This window comes from Cyanidioschyzon merolae, chromosome 8 (genome assembly GCF_000091205.1).
Source record: "Cyanidioschyzon merolae strain 10D DNA, chromosome 8, complete genome".
Lineage (NCBI taxonomy): Eukaryota > Rhodophyta > Bangiophyceae > Cyanidiales > Cyanidiaceae > Cyanidioschyzon > Cyanidioschyzon merolae.
In genome coordinates, this window is record NC_010134.1 from 334,858 (window position 1) to 351,327 (window position 16,470).

General features: G+C 54.7%; 6 protein-coding genes and 1 non-coding gene across 7 annotated transcripts; 3 read left to right on the plus strand and 4 right to left on the minus strand.

Moving 5' to 3' along the window:
* Positions 1-204: 204 nt before the first annotated feature.
* Positions 205-1,239, plus strand: CYME_CMH137C (similar to pyrroline-5-carboxylate reductase; the record flags this gene model as incomplete). Its single annotated transcript, XM_005536037.1, has 1 exon — positions 205-1,239. The coding sequence occupies one exon, from the start codon at positions 205-207 to the stop codon at positions 1,237-1,239; it is 1,035 nt and encodes a 344-aa protein (XP_005536094.1).
* Positions 1,240-2,426: 1,187 nt separating this feature from the next.
* On the minus strand, positions 2,427-3,488 carry CYME_CMH138C (pantoate--beta-alanine ligase; the record flags this gene model as incomplete). Its single annotated transcript, XM_005536038.1, has 1 exon — positions 2,427-3,488. The coding sequence occupies one exon, from the start codon at positions 3,486-3,488 to the stop codon at positions 2,427-2,429; it is 1,062 nt and encodes a 353-aa protein (XP_005536095.1).
* A 365-nt stretch (positions 3,489-3,853) lies between these two features.
* CYME_CMH139C (hypothetical protein) lies at positions 3,854-4,393 on the plus strand (the record flags this gene model as incomplete). The annotated part of the gene is made up of 1 exon (XM_005536039.1): positions 3,854-4,393. The coding sequence occupies one exon, from the start codon at positions 3,854-3,856 to the stop codon at positions 4,391-4,393; it is 540 nt and encodes a 179-aa protein (XP_005536096.1).
* Positions 4,394-5,255: 862 nt separating this feature from the next.
* CYME_CMH285C (hypothetical protein) lies at positions 5,256-6,086 on the minus strand (the record flags this gene model as incomplete). The annotated part of the gene is made up of 1 exon (XM_005536040.1): positions 5,256-6,086. The coding sequence occupies one exon, from the start codon at positions 6,084-6,086 to the stop codon at positions 5,256-5,258; it is 831 nt and encodes a 276-aa protein (XP_005536097.1).
* A 1,372-nt stretch (positions 6,087-7,458) lies between these two features.
* Positions 7,459-10,902, minus strand: CYME_CMH140C (hypothetical protein; the record flags this gene model as incomplete). Its single annotated transcript, XM_005536041.1, has 1 exon — positions 7,459-10,902. One exon carries the CDS (start codon positions 10,900-10,902, stop codon positions 7,459-7,461), a length of 3,444 nt encoding a protein of 1,147 aa, XP_005536098.1.
* Positions 10,903-11,135: 233 nt separating this feature from the next.
* CYME_CMH141T lies at positions 11,136-12,791 on the plus strand. Its single transcript, XR_002461305.1, has one exon. It is a non-coding gene; the product is annotated as a hypothetical transcript (transcript).
* Positions 12,792-12,997: 206 nt separating this feature from the next.
* CYME_CMH142C (hypothetical protein) lies at positions 12,998-14,014 on the minus strand (the record flags this gene model as incomplete). Its single annotated transcript, XM_005536042.1, has 1 exon — positions 12,998-14,014. One exon carries the CDS (start codon positions 14,012-14,014, stop codon positions 12,998-13,000), a length of 1,017 nt encoding a protein of 338 aa, XP_005536099.1.
* Positions 14,015-16,470: the final 2,456 nt, after the last annotated feature.

Consider the following 16,470-nt stretch of genomic DNA (forward strand, 5'->3'; position numbering starts at 1 on the left):
TATCAAAACTGACGATATTCAAGCTGTTAAAACGCAATGGCTCTACAACACGAATTCCACGGATGTGCGAATGCTCTAACTTAGCAGCAATACGACCTGTTGGCAACGGTGCGTCCAGCCAAGCGGCCGCGGCTGCCGAGCGACTCGACGGCGCCGCTGCGAAACGCAAGGCTACGCATCGACTTGTCGAGTCTACTAAGAGGTATGCATATGCAGGGGGCCTTTGTTGCTGCCGGGAAACCGCCTTTCAGGATTCACTTAGTGCACGAGAAGCAGCCAAAATTTTTGCACGGTGCTGGTGTGAGGTATAGCGCTCGATCAACTCGTTGGTATCGTTGGAGTCTACGGTGCACGAGTTCTGAATCGAGGACGACGAATACTGCTGCACCTACCGAGAAACTGGGGTTCATTGGCGGCACTGGGAACATGGGGTCGTCCATCATCAAAGGACTCATTGAAGTGCAAGCACTTAGCCCACAGCACATCCTGTGTAGCGGTAGGGATGCTCAGAAGCTGGAACGCTTCTCAATTGAGACCGGTTGCACCGCGATGACCGACCTTGCAACGCTCTGTGCCCAGTCGACGGCACTTTTTCTCTGTGTAAAGCCTGCTCAGTGTCAGGCAGTTCTGGAACGTATGGTAGCCGAAGCCGGCGAGAGTCTGAACGGTAAGCGTCTGATTTCGGTAGCAGCTGGGGTCCCGGTTTCGGCTCTGGAGCGACCACTGCGCGTTGAAGCCGTGGAACAGTGCCGGTGCCGGGTACTCCGCTGCATGCCAAACGTGTTGGTTCGGCACGGCCTAGGTGCTATGGCCGTATCACGGGGAACGACTGCAACGGACGAGGATGTTTCATGGGCGCTGCAGTTGCTCGGGCGCCTGGGCCTGGTTGCCGAGCTCGAGGAGTCTCTCATGGACGCCACGGTGGCTGCCGCTGGAAGCTCACCTGCATTTGCGTTTATCTTCATGGAAGCGCTGACGGATGCGGCGGTGAGAGAAGGTCTACCACGCCACATCGCACGCAGTTTTGTGGCGCAGACGCTTTGTGGTGCCGCCCAGATGGCTCTTCGGGATTCAGATGCTCACTTTGGAGAACTGCGTAACCGTGTCGAGTCACCGGGTGGCACCACAATCGCTGGCTCATGTGCATTGGAGGAGAACGGATTCCGCAAGGCCGTGATTGCCGCAGCAGCCGCTGCAGCTGCCAAGTCTCGCGCGTTCGCGGACCGCTTCTCCGCGTGATCCACAGGGCGCCGTGTACGTATCGTGGACGAAAACCTTGCACACGCGCACTAGAGCCCCCTTCAGAGCGCGAGCCGCGTGCAAAGTCGCCGGCGTGGCGATGCCCTAGCACTGAAGTCCGATACACAACGAGGGACGGGCGCTCACCAGACAAACAGATAGCCAATGGTACATGCTTCGACACTGGACTTGAAGCACTGGACGCGATGCGTCTGCTTCTTTCATGCGTTTGCGAGACACGCACATCCGCACCTGTCTGTGAGCACAGAGACATCTTGCATGCAACAGCTGGAAGCTGCCGTCACCGGGGCTCATGAATGGCTCTGCTCCACTGCCTTGATGTGAAGGTGCGACGACGAGTGAAGCACGCTTGTGGAATGGACGTGCGGTTGTTCTGCTCCCATGAGCGTCTCAAGGAATCAGCGGTAGCCGAGTCGCCTGAATGGCCACCGTTTGCGCACTTCGGGGCTGTTCGCCACGAATGTCTGCAGTCGATGATCGCAACGGTGCGCTTACGAATACGTATGCGTATCCCGAAACCACATGCCCTTTGCTCCAAGCTTCGAGAAACATGCAGGTATCGAACACATGATTTCCTCGGTCATTCCGGGGCAATGCGAGGGCGATGTATGTATCAATGCCCCAAATCGATGCTTTCATCGACGGAGACGGTGGCACGAACGACCAAAAAATCCTAAACAAAGACGCCACGGATCGCTCGATGACCTCGATGACGACTGGCAAGGCGAGACGCCTCAATGTTGTGCAGGCAACATGCCTGGGCTTCATCAGACGATGCGTCACCCAGGCTGCGTCCGTGTTCAGCAACATGGCGTCCATACCGAGTTCTTTTCCAGGTGAACAGGATCCGGCACTTTCAATCCGTCCGTTCAAGTTATGCACATGTGTACGCGGGATCTCTGAATTGCAAACAGGTCGCGGTAAGCGCTGCACCAGTACTTGCAGTGTGACGTCGAGCATCGTTTACGCATTTCCCCGTGCATGCTTGCTGATTCATCTCCTCTGACGAACCAATGAATGAATGAATGCTTCTTTTTGAATCGATCATCATCGTCGTCGTCATCGATTGCAGCGAGCGAATGACCAGCGAGGTCGTTCAGGGTAGCACTGAACGAGCAGCTGCGAATCCAGCAGCATTGGCGCACTTTCGTCATCAACGACACCTGTTATGATCGCGGCACTTTGGTAACTGTCGAAGGATGCATACCAGAGGCAAGCGCCTCCGACGATGCCGTACCCGTGACCGGCGCATTCTCCTCATAAATAGAGAGCGCTATGTTGTCAATCAAACGCGCTGAGCCGACGATAACGGCTGTTGATAGAATGGCTACCAGAAGCGTTTGCGGTAACAAAGTATCTGCCTGCAGATCCGGTGGCTGTGGCTCCAACGGATAGCCTCCACCGAGATCCCGCCATTCCTCTGCATCGGAGAGGCCAATGTACTGGACACAAACCGCTGACTCTGCCTTCAGCACATCTAAAGCGGCCGTAGCTGCCTCCCAAAGAGCTCCATAGGTTAGCGGTTGCCGCTGCTGCAAACGCCGCTTTCGATACTCCGTCCACAGGGCCTGACCCGCGCTCAGTGCTCGATACACGACCGCTGCTGTGGCCTGTTCCGCATCCGTTAGGTACTTGTTTCGACTGCTCATAGCGAGCCCGCTGGGTTCTCGGCAAGTCGGTCCGATCCTAATGGAAACCGTCATATTCAAATCCTGCACCATTTGTCGCACGACACAGCACTGCTGGGCGTCCTTGGCCCCGAACCATGCGTCGTCCGGTTGCACGATATGTAGCAGTTTACAAACAACGGTGGCAACGCCCAGAAAGAACGTCGGTCGAAAAGCGGCCTCACTACGCGGATGTTGACTAGGCCGCCCCGCAGGGACGTCGATCACTGTTTGTTCTGCAGACCCCCGGGGGTAGAGTTCCGCACTGTGCAGCGGAGCGAAGACTGCGTCCACCCCTAGCTTTTCGCAACGGGCAAGGTCCGCCTGCTCTGTGCGCGGGTACCGGTCCAGATCTTCACCAGCGGCAAACTGTAGAGGATTCACGAAAATCGTGACAAACGTAAAAGTACCCGATGATTTGGCAGCGTTGATCAGGGACTCGTGTCCCTCGTGGAGCGCACCCATGGTCATCACAACTGCAACGCGTGGTGCACTGTTGCGGTTTCGTTGGAGGTCATTTCGAAGCGCTCGCACCTCATGAACAGTGCGTAACACACGCATGATGGGAAACACGCTCGCTCCTAATGCGTTCCGTTCTGGAAGTGGAACTCTGCGACACGCTGGAGCCTGAACGCTACCAGGCTGTACGCTCGAGCGTCAGCAGCTGCACGTGCAGCGCCAAGAACGTCGCGTTACCCGGCAACCTAGACCAGGTCACTGTCGTTTCCAATGGAGCACGCCAAGCTCAATTGTCACTTTCTTGACTCTTGAACACACATGCATACACTCGAACAGTGCAAGCGTCAAAAGTTCAGCGTCTCGAACGCAGCCGCATCGAGAAACGGGACCATTGCCCGCCACAAGGCCGCCATTCGCCGAATACACAACTTGTCATTCTGGTGAAGCGTCACCTCCTCTGAAACCATATGTTTGAACCACCGGCATACATTCCTGTGACTGCTGCTCGATCTGACTTATTTCGCAGCCCGCTTGTCAAGTCCGGTGCTTCTGCTTGTGGCACAGGACGGTTATACGTTGCCAGAGCGACCAGTAGCCTGAGGAGTTCAGGGCACCGGGCGCGCGTTCGACCACTGCATTGTTCCTCGGGACTGAGGATGCTTCTGCGGGGGTTTCCCAACCCCGGAGCTTTCAACTCCGACGGAAAACGGCGAATTATTGAAGAACTTGTGCAGTTTCCCACAGAATTTGAGTTCAAAGTTGTTGGCCTGCGGCAGGGCGACTTTACCGATGACGTCGTGGGACTCGTTGCCGGTGCGCTGCAGCGCGCAGAAAACCTCGACGTTCGCAACACCACCAGCCGAGACGACCGCGTACGAATCACCAAGGTGAGAGATCGAGGCAAGTACCGCTCACTAACGATTGTTGCGTTCTGTGAGACCGGTGCTCAGGTATACAGCGTGTACGAGGCTTTAGAGCGCGACCCGCGAGTCCTGTTCAAATTCTGAGCCATGTCCCTGGATGTGTGTACGTATGCTTGTTTGTGGCGCGCTTCCCGTGCTGCAACTCAGAAAGTTGCCAGAAGGCTTCGTGCAACCGAGTAACTTGCCAGATATGGTTGCGGCGAGCACAAGTGCGCTTATCTCGGAACGCTTATGGATGCATAGCTCTGTCACCAGCGCTCGTATTGCCGACCATGCGAAACCTCCAACCCAATGATATGCACGCGCTAGGACCGCAAAGAAAGACAGTCGATTGCGAGCATCAAAACAGATTCGATGGATGTTTTGCGGGAAGTATGTGCCATGGAAGAAGAGCGTTGCGTGCTTTTTCCCTGAGAATACGAATGACGGATGGCGGAGCAGCGCTATCGTTTCGTCGACGGCAGTTCCGTGGCTGTGGTGATGACGAAACGCTCCCGCATGCCGCCGGCAATATCGGCCGCTTTCAAGAGCGCTTCGAAAGATGCAAGCTGTTCAAGAGAGAGGCCATAGCAGCACGAAAGACATGCACTCCCTGGAAACCGGGCAGCAGGGCATTCGGGTTGATGATGTGCAATGAACATGTGCCCTAGGAACGGCAGCATCGCACTGGTACTTGCAAACAACGCAGTAAAGCATTTGCGGGATCGTCATCAACCTTTGGTTCGGCGAGTTTGCCACCCAGCAAGCAGGGAGCATCCCCGCATCAAATCGTTCGCGTGAAAGTCGTGGCATCGATCGACATGATATGTGTGTGTGTGTGAGCGTCATTGCAACACCGTGCCGCTTCTAGATCTGAAACGAGGCCTGGTGCTGGCAAATGCCGTTCTCGGAGTGGAAGCGTCGGCACCGCTTCGAATAGGCCTCATGACGACACGTACCAGAGCACTCAGTAGGTTATGTCTCGGATCAAAACCGGTAAACGATGCACACGAGAGAAAACTCGGACAAAGTCGCTCAAGGACACATTCAGCTTGAGGTCTGTTGCACCTCCACCGAGCCAAAAGCAATCATCTCGACAGCACTTGAGCCATTTCTCGAGTACTGAGGCTACGAGTATCGGCATCGGTGTGCGCATGCCCAGTGGCGTCACCGCATTATAGCCATAACCGGTGATTCGCTGGCATTGCTCTGCTGGTGCTACTTGATAGTGCACCTGGCTTCGAGGTGCAGGGCAAAGCTGGCAGAGCTCTGAGGAGCAGCGAACTGCCTGCGTTACTTTTTCAGTGTGCAGTCGAGCCGGGTACGGCAGAATGACGCAAACATATCGGGGAGCCGCTCCCGGGCCACTTGCCTCGTCATCAACGTTCGCCCGAGTATTTTCCAAGATCAATGACTTGCACAGGTGGTAGACAGTGGGTGCGGGCTCCAAGAACTGGCGCCGCTGTTCCAGCGTCCACGTGTAGTACGCTGCAGGGCAACGTCGGAAGAGGCAGCGTTCTAGTCCATATGCAGCAGCCAGTAATACGAGGCGCTGGGCAGCAACGCTTCCTTTACCAAGGACAGTTTCTACTCTGTTCAAAACCAGGGACGCTGTTTTGGCGTCTCGACCAGCGAGTGTATCTATTTTGGCTTGCAGCCGGAGCAGGGTGTCCCGCAAGTGCCCGAGACGCAGCTCCGCGCTCTCGTCAGAGACGCGGTTGGGTTCCTGCTGACCCAATGTTCCTAGATTCGCTCCAGCCTCAGCTTCAAGGGAATTATCTGCTTCCACTGAAGACATTTTCGGGCAACGTGCAAGTTTGGACCCAAACCTGGTGCGAGCTGAGCACCGTGCGGTGTGCCAGCCCAGACGGTTAGGGTAGCGTTGCCCCCATTTCCCAGTCGTGGCCCCATGGACAATGGACCAAGATCAATGAATCTCACCAGTCTACGATAAGTACGCAAATATTGTTCGTTGATGGAGGACTTCAACCTTGCCTCTACCGAAGATGCGATGAAACAAGTCCAGTTAGGGCGTTGGTCAAGGAATATATCGACCAGAACCAATACATGTCAACAGGCTGCGATCCATACGCGAAAACTCCACGTTCGTGGGGTCGGTCGACCTTGTCTCTTCCGTGGACACCTGGATGTCACGATACTTTCATAGCATGGTTTCCAGAGAGGCTCGCTCGGATCTCGGCAGACTCTCTTCGACCATCCGGTTACTGTGGACGTGTATGACACAAAAATACCGCTTCGAGTTTATGAGGACGCTGCCCGAGCACCTATCGATAGGAAACATGCAACCCTGACGCTTCCGCTGAAGCGAGCACGAAGCGCGGGACCCGTTAGACGACAGGTCCGAGTCAATAGCTCGCTGGCTGCTATGCCTGCAAAGCGCTCTCGCCACACCAGAGCAGCCCATGGTCAACGATATCCGGGCGCGGACTTCGTGCCTGTACACGGGTCGTCATGAAGAACGGGTACGCTTTCGCTGTACCAGGGGAATATGCGACTCGAGAACGTCTCTACGTACAATGGCTCTGTTCGATGTGACAGCCGCGGGCAGACTGCCGCTCAACCGGCATTCGGTCTCGACGTTTCAATACTTCGAAAGTGACCAGCAGGAGCCAAGTTCTACGCTCTGTGTCGGTATCCGAGATGCGTCTGTCAGGGTCTGTCGGTATACGTCCACGTCCGCGGCGCATACACAACATCGAGTCTGTCCGGCACTGCCGCAGCGTACGCACTAGTCGACTGGAGCGCGCGCTCTACAACACGTTTCAGCGGGGCTTCCTCAGGTTCTTTACAAAACATACGATCCTGTCCGGGGGACGTTCCCCATACGATAACAGACCATGAAAACACTCGTTTTCGGTCCAGTGCCTCCATTGTGACGGCAAATGGCACTCATCCCCGACGTCCCTGATAAGGCCCTCTCCTGTACCTGCATGGAACAGCAGGTGTCGTTCCATGTTGCAGCGAGGTGCATCTGCAAAAGCGCCCAGTTCGAACACCTTCATCGATGCTCGCGAGGACGCTTGCAAATCTTTTCATCGCTTCGTCAGCGCTGTGGATGCAGAGCTCTGAACTCAGACAAGCGCGTCATACCGCGGTGATCGACGGAAAGTGCCTGCCAGCGCGACCGGGTCTGCGCTCCAGGCTCGACTTCAGGCCGGGGATGCTTTTTGCTCGGCCTGTTGGACCTGGCGCCTCTCCATAGCACTGTGTATTCGGGTCCTTGCGCGATACCATACCATGTCGGGCATGAGCGCAAGCACGAGCAACAGTCGCCATATGGGAGCCATCGGCGGATGCGCTGCTCTCGTACCGGGCGAGGTATACGGTATACCACCAGACGCAGCGTCCTCAGCAACGGCTCCGGAAGCGACTCCATTTCCAGTTCTGTTCGGCGTCACCATTTTCGCAGACGCCTTGGTTCGCTCGTGATTTGAATCCCGCTGACGCCAAGCACATGCTCGCAACAGCAGCAATGTGCAGAGTCGATTCACAAACGGATGATGGTGGGCATCGTAGGCGAGTGCTACCGTGGTGAACGCCGCAGTGAATCCGTCAAGTACGGACAGTTTCTTACGCCATGGATTCGAGTCGATCCGCCCGATGTACAAGGCAAAGAGGAGCAAGTAGATGACGACGCGTCCGATAACCCACCAGATACCGCTGGCGAGGATCCAGGCCGACTCGCCAATATCCGTGAGGATAAACGCAAATACTCGCCGGCGGTATAATTGTGTCGCTACCATTCGGTTCAACATCCAGTAGCCCAGGGTGTTCTTCGTGATCGAAATGACACCCGTCGCGAGCCAGGTAAGCGCAATACCGAGTGCAATGACGCGCGAGCGACTCCAGGTGAGCAGGAAGAGCGAGCCCCCGATCACAATGGCCGTGAGCGCGAAACCCCAGAGCGTGCACCACGCCGACATGCCCACCACGAAGCTCACTCGATGCAACTTGTTTTTGTTGACCATGAATTCGCGGTCGACCAGGGAGTAACGACCGGACCGATACGCATGGTTCAGCTTGCGGTAATTCCCCGGCATCATGAAGCTCTCCGCCAGCGTCACCACGAGGCCAGCAACCGCACCAACCGAGAACGACACATAGACGACCCAGGGTGTCGGTGAGATGCGTGTGCCGCGTACCACCCAGCCGACATTCACAATGAAAGTCGCAAACCAAATGAGACCGGCAAACGAAGCGCAACTCAGAATGACCTGAAGAATTTGAGCAATCTGGATGCGAGCAGGAACCACTATACCCTCCTTTTCCAGTAAGCGACCGGTCCAAATTAAACGGTTCGACTCGCATGCGTAGAGAAACTTGCGCTTCGCATATTGCAAAAAGTTTTCACGCGGTTGACCTAACTCGACAAAAACGGATAGATCACCGAGATCTTCAGCCCGACGCATCTTCTCATGCAAGCTGATCGCTTCACGCATGAGCATGAGCGTCTTGCGTCGTCCCCAGGGGAGAAGTTGCTCGGATACCCGCTGGAAACGAGGCCTCCGGATCCACCTCGAACTCGAGCGAAACCATGGAATTCGGGTCCGAAACAACGCCGATTGGACCATAGCCAGATATGCCTGATAGAATAGACAGATGCCCCCGAATATTGTGGTAACAATCATCAGCGCCGAATAGGGTCCCGAACGCAGGTCCGTACGCAGCCGCGAAAACTCGGAACTGCCCCAGTTGATGCGCACCAGGAACCAGGTGACGAAAAAAGGCACAAACGTAGAAACTATCGTTACCCAAGCGGAGATTAGCGCGGACATGGGCGTCGACAGGCGGCAGTTCACCATGTTCAGCGGTACCAGAATGATGAGGCCCACGATCACACTGAGCAACAGCGTCATGATCCACGAATAACCGACTCGTGCCATGACACAGACCGTTGAGCTACATTTCCACGCCAGGTCGACCACGTACAACAGCGCAATCCCGTACGTTACAACTGTTAGAATAAAGAAAAGAAAGACGAGCATGGTGTAGCTCAGGGAGCGCGCATCGTCCAGCACCATGTCGAGGACCTTCTGAGAGTCACGAACCATGCGCATACCCACATCCACGACTCGCTGGGCTTGCTTCCGGAGCTGCTTCGAGGTCGTCTGCGCGAAGCTCTTGCCACGGCTGCGCAGTCGATGCTCGTCGTTGTCGCTTTTCCGGTGCTGGGGTGTCGACGCGCCGCTTGAGACTGTCGAGCTCGGCTCTGGAGTCAGGGTCGATGCTTCGGGTGTCGGCTCCGCAGTTTCCGCATCGTGACACCCGCTATGAAAGTCTGTCATGGTGAGCAGCGTCTCTTCGCCGGGTACCAGCGCAACCGAGCCTCCGCTTTCGGCCACTTCGCGGATGATAGCCAGTTCTGATATGGGGATATCGCGTTCGAGTTCCACCCCGGTGAAAGCTTCAAAGGCTGCGTCGCAATCATCAAAGTACGTCGCAGTTCCGACACCATCGCTCTCAGTGACGTAGAAACCGTCGGCTCCGCCTCGGCCGCCGTGAATGCTCGCCAGCTCAAAATAGTCTGCCACAAGCAGAGAACGAAATGTATCCAAGTCGCACTTGTCCGAGCCGATCTCTGCAAAAAGCAGGCCCACGAGTGGTATGAGGCTTTTCTCTCCAACACGGTACATGTAGGCGCGAAGCCGCTCTGGTGTGAGGACGGCATCCTCGTCGCCGCCCGCGAGTGCCTCGAACGCCAGTCGGATAGCGACATCAGGCACTTCGAGATCGTCGTTGATATCAAAGGTGTGCTCGATAGAGACACGGTTACGCATTCCGGAGGCGGCTGCTTGCATTCGTGAATGCCACAGAGAGCATCGCCATAGTTCGGGCCCGAATAGTTCCGCGGCAATCTCTGCCAAGTCGAGCTCGGGGTTCGTGGGTGGCATGGTCTCCGGTTCCGGGTGGCCAGTGCGCTCACCAGCGCACGCGTCGCCCTTGTTCGTCTGAGGAGCCGCCTCTTCGTCCTCAATCCTGCTACTCGCAACTGGGGATTGTGCACGCTGCGTAACCACGGTTGTGTCTAGAATCAGGGTTGAGTCGTGATTTGGCGGTGTTGTAGCGGCAGCTTGATCGCGCCAGGCTTCGAAACTGCGTTCAGACTCGAGGAGCTGGCAACGTTTTACCAGTTCAAACAGCGCCTCTGTGTCCGCAAACCGTAACAGATTTTCCTCTTCTTGATGCTGCTTTTCCAGTGCGAACGCTTTTATTCGGTAACGGCTTCGAAGAAACCATGAGACGTCCTGCTCTGTGACGATACCGTCGTGTCGCTCCGAGGACTGCGTTGTTCGCATCAACGCTGCAGCATACAGTAGTTCTGCCAACGCTTGCTTGTAGCCGGTGGGCAGCTGGAAGTGCATCGGCGTACCGACGATGCGGAATAACCTCTGCCGCTCCGGAGGCGGGGCATCCGCAACGACCTTCGCTGACGGCTCGCCGTGCGAACGGTGCCAATGAAATGACATGGCCTGCGAAGCCACTGTAGTTGCACTGCGACGAATCGAAGAGGTGAGCCAGCTTGTCACACGCCGATGTGAAGCCGCTTCCGAGCTCTTTCCACTCGAACTTGCGGTTTCCACTTGGTCTGGCATGATGACGTATACGGTGAGCAGCGCACACCGGGAACAAAAACTACAGATCGATCGCGTACTGGTGGAAAAGAACGCATCACTCGCAACGTGTCCATTCAATACCAGAATTGTACAGATATATTCAGAAAAATTCGAAATTGTGTCCGTTCATCTTGCGCGCAGCGCAGCCGCTTCTTTTCCACAGCAGCGGCTACGGTCGCGCACCCCACGCTCCGGATGCGCCTACACGGTGTTTGGCGAAACGGTGATCCGAGGCCATCGATCCTCGCCCGAATTCCAAGTTCCATCATCCATGCTGCTTCTCGGATATACTGATTACCTTATGGGTTCTATCCTTCGCCGAGTGCCTGCCTTGCTGCATCCGTGATAGCGCGTATGCCGCTGGTGCGGATGCATGACGGAGACTGTACGGCTTTGCCGTACCGCTGAGGGCGTCGACTCGAGGTGGGATTCCCCTCACACGGGGTCGGGATTCATGATCATGCTGGGAGCCTGCGGCAGTGCAAAGCGATATCCTAGAAGGCTACCACGATCAGGGCGGCGCCTAGACGCAGCATACCCGCTGCAAGTCTCAGAATCGGCTGCGTTACGGACAGGCTGCTCAGATCGCACTACAGCACCCGCTACCAAATGGGAACGTGAAGCACTGGCGTGGCAGGCTCGTCCGGCTCACGGGACCGCACCCCTTGAAGGTAAACTTTCGAAAATAGGGGAAGCGTTTCCCATTTTCTAACGTTTACCATGCGGGTCGAACGAACTTGTTATATCGTTACTAGTAAGTTCTTAGTTTGTGGTCTTTGTTCTATATAGTGCGGTCGAGATGCGCACCTGCATTTCTGGTAGGCGTGAGATACGACGCGCATCTCGCCGTTGAAGGGGAACGCGATCCTGACCGTTAGCGTGCCGCTCTAACTTACAAGTTGGATCGACGTTGAAGTGATTGCAAAGCATAGGCTTTCAATTCAATTGTATTTCAACCCTCAAGTGAGTGTATTCAAGTGCTTCTTCGCGGTTTATAGCAGACGCGTTCAAAGCGCGTTCGTTTTCGAATGTGAAAAAGAAAAGGTATAGACATGCAAGTCGAGGATTCTGGAGGCCCGATGTCGCCGGATTCGACAGCAAAAAACGAGAAAAAACCCGCATCTCGCCTGCTGCCGGACGAAGGAGAGCATGTGACGTAGTAAAAAGAAGAAGGTAGATAGAAGAGAAAAGATGTTGCGTCGACGGGACGATGACGAGAGTGTAGTGGCACAGAGGGCACGCAGTTCAGGAACCCTTGCAATCGTGAGTTCCACCAGAGGCAATGAATGCATGGAGCTCGTGACCCAAGACTTTAACGCCGCCATCCAGACCAGACGAAATGTGGTGCTGAAGACGAGATCCGAGACGCTGAAGCGAGCCAGCTTCCTGGGAGCATCCTTCTGGGGTCGAAGTGTGCATGCAGAAATTGAAACTGATAGCAGGTCACGGGTCAAAATAGGCAGAGAGGCGTCTGCGGGTGGATGCGCTTTTACCCTCCATGGCCGTGAAACGTTGTTCGTTTCGCTGAACGTGTTTGTCTGACAGAAGCCGTTTAGAATGTCCAGGGATCCCCGATTATGTGATGGATATCAGCAGTCGGGAAAGCGTTCATCGTCGCACCTATATCCAAGTTCCTTTATCTCGATGTGGGTGATCTGCGCTGCTGCGGCTGTAGCTGGCAATCCAGCCGCAATCTATGGATTCGCGTGATGCATTCTGACTGGGCATGTTGGCATTGTCACGAGGTCCAGCGCATAGAGCGTGTAAATGCGAATACAATGATCAAGTACGGACTGCCATTGGTGCAGAATTGTCTGGGGTAGAGATCGGTCTAGGTATTGTACATGGAGCAGGTAAACAGCGACCCAAGGATCAAGTATGAATTGGAACTCTTTACGGAAATGTCTGGGAGGAACTCCGTGACTCCTTTGCACTGTGGCTCTCTATCTCTCCAAGATTCAGGCCTTCGGAATGAAGGCATGCGTAAGGTGCTCGATTCTGTTCGGCTTCTCGGTCAGCGAGGAGAAGGTCTTACGACAAAGGCATCGCGATAGAGCCGCCTCTCGAGATGCGATTACCCAGCCTCATGGGGACAAAGACCGCGGCCGTAGACGCTAGCCCTCCGTGTGATCCGCTCTAGCACGAACGGTTTGCAGTCCAAATCAACGATCGTATGATCGATCACAAAGCCTTGCTCGTCAATTCGGATGAGAATGGAACAGTCGTTCGCAATGCACGCCAAGTTGTACAGTGCGTAAAACTGATCAGACCCGGGCTCCGATGCAGCGCTCAGTTCGATATGCGACCAGATGATCGACTGATTCTGGACAAGCCAGATCGCTGCTCGTCTGTCAAGAGTCTTGCCCACGAACCAGCTTAGGCGCTCATCACGACTCGCTCCACTGCGTAGGCGTCTACCAAACGGCGTTGAAAGCAACCGTCTTCTTTCAAGCTCGAATAAACGCTTCACAAGCGCATGGTCACACGAGTGAAGTTGCTGAACGCGATGCACTCTGGCAAGCGCGGGCGATGTCTGGATAACGCGCGCCATCCAGTCCACTAGACTCGATCCGGCTCGAAAGCGCTGCATCGCTTCAGAGAGGCATTGCTCTCCGTGCAACCAGTGCAGGCGGAGGAGTTTTCGCAGCTGTTGCGGGCCTTCGAGAAGTGAGCGCAGCGCGCTGCGGCAGAGGTCCAGATCATTTGCAAAGAGATCGCAGGCGCGATAGGAGAGACGCTCAAAGCTACCGCACCTCTTCGGTTTGATTTCGATAGTGAGAAAAGGAACTCGTTCGGCACCGTGATCGGAGACCGCCATTGGCGTCAGCAGATTCGGCTGGTACTCAGCGAAATCGTTCACTCGTTCTCTTCGTACGGCGAACGGTTCGAAGATACGTTCAACAGCGCGTCGAAGGGGCTCTGAGTCCAGAGAACGCTCCAGCCGCAACCGCAACACCAGCCTACTGTCCCTCGGCGACGTGAGAAGCAGAGCAGATGAGCCGCGAGCAAGCACTTTCCAGAGTTGCTCTCTTCTCTCAAGGTCTGCGTGAGCTTCTTCATAAGCGTTGCTTCCACGTTTCGAACCACTCATGAGCGCGCGCCTTAATTATAGGCATACTTTTCGGCGCAAGGTGGTCCCGTTCGTTCTGGAGGCGCACTACTACTACTGCTGCTACTGCTGTTGCTATCTTTGAACGTTGTCTATTCCACTTCTAGAAGGGTGGACATGAACCTGTTCACGGCGGCTACCCTGCAGATCAACACCCCAGTCGTTGACGTCATTACCAAAGGTCGAATACGACAACGTACGGACAGTTTGGATACAGCCGCGCTGCTCGCTTGGTTGCTTGGCGGCGACGCGTTGAGCAACGCAACCGGCCCTCGATGACGTTCTGCAGCGTGTTCCAGTCTTTCAACTCAAATTGGTTCATCCCCATTGTGGGGTATAGTAGGCGGTAGGCATCACGACGCAGTATAACCATAGATTGTAGAAGAATTGCCTGTATGATCGATTCTGTACCGAACAGTGAAAGGAAGATTGCATTCCTCCTTCAGTGCTGTCATACAACAGGATTCGGATGGTTGACGGGCACTGAAAGGAAGAAGTATTTACGCTCAAGGCCAAAAACAGATGCTCTCGAAGAATGCGTGCAATCAATTGAAGAAATCGATCCGTGGATCACTTTATGGAAAGCAAAAACGACTATTGTAGCCGCAAAGGGCGCTTCTGTTTCTGAACAGCTCGTTCCAGTGATCCAGAAAACACTGGGATACAGTCTCAAAAAAATATTTTAGTCGGCGAATGGCCATCTTCCACCGATATCGCAACGACACCGCTCCTGGAACGTCGCTCTCGGTATGAATCACCGCCAACTCTGTTTGTTTCCCAGTCGATGAGACTTGCTTCGGATGAAACGAGCGGAGCTTATACGGGTATACGCGGAGCAGGGCACCCGTTACGTTTCCGATCAAGCTCGAGGAGATCGACGAAATCATCTCTTCTAGCTGTAGTGAATGCTTTTCGCGGCCTCGGTTTCTCTCGTAGAGAAGGCTCACACAGCGGCACCCTCTGCGTCGATTCATTGAGGACTTTTCCCTGACATCTGGTGACGTCCTTCTATTGGGCAACGTGACATTCCACTGTTACTCTTGCGTTCCAGCTTTTGCCAGTTCTATCGGGGAGTAGAGCTGCTTTTCATGCCTCCGAAATCTCCGTAGTTCAGCCCCTTGTAGGAGTGTTTTCGATCGAGAATAGTAATGAACGCTCCATTGGCTGAATTGCTGAGCGTTCAGCACACGGTGACAAACCGGAGCACATGTGGTTTATCTTGCAAAAAGTCGTCCTCGCTCCGGAAAGACGCTCACCCAACAGCATAAACAAGTGCGTTCATTTGAACGGTTCAAAAATCTAGGGGAAAGATATTGATATGAAATTCGAGGATCCTGGAACGCAGTCACCGGAGGTTGCCGAAAAAACGGAAAAATCCTCTTCTCATCCAGCATCGAGTGAAGAAGAACAAGTGTCGCAAGGAGGCGAAGCGGAGATATATTCGAGAAATGGTGTTTGACGGATGGGACCTTGACGAGACTTGAATGGCACGGAGGACACGAATTTGAGGAATGAGTTCAACCGGCGGCAATAATCGCACTGGGTTCTGGAATCGTATCGTATACCTCGTCCTCAATCTCAGGAAATGTGCGGAGCTGAAAAAGAGACCTGCGTAGCTGACGCGATCCAACTTCATAGGATAACCTCTCAGGCTCGTAGCGTGCCTGCATAAACTGAAACCGAGAGCAGCTCATCGCTCAAGAAAGGCTCGGAGGTGTCTGCGGGTGTGTATATATTTATCCTCCGCGGTCGTGAAACGTTGTTCGTTTTACTGATAACATATATATGCAGCGCCCAAGTTTCAAGGCATTTGCAACGAGGATGCAGGTTTCGATGGATGCGCATACAAGGCCGCGGCATCTTCGGAGATCGTGGATGGTGTACTGCCTGCTGCATGGTACAGAATCGATGAAGTTGATCCGAGTCTTGTGGATGTATGAATCATTTCCGCAGCCGAGAAGCGGGCATCGATTCCATCAAAGAAAATTCCGCATGCTGCCGATGCTGTACCCGAGTCAGATTAGAATGGAGCACTGTACTGCTCGTTATGATCAAGCCTTTTGTTTTTTGAACTAATTTGCGGGTACAGTCTTGACGTTCGAAGTGAATCAACCGGGTTGAAGGATTCATGAGTAGTTTCAGGAGTCTCGATCGTCGTTGCCGGGCAGCCGCTTAGCCGCGTGGCTGCTGGTATTCGTTACGGCACCGGGATCAAGGTGCATCGCGACGCCCACGAATTGAGGTTCGTAATATAGTCGACTCGTATACCGATGCATGCGTTCGAGCCGGCACTCTTCGCCTTTTCTAGCGTTCAGTACGCTCACGTCACGCATAGTTCGCGCCTTCGATCGTGCGGTTTCCCAGCAACAACACATGGGCGCAGCAGTTCGCGCTGCCCCACTGACGAGGAAGCGTACGCGCCGTCATCGCTTGAACGA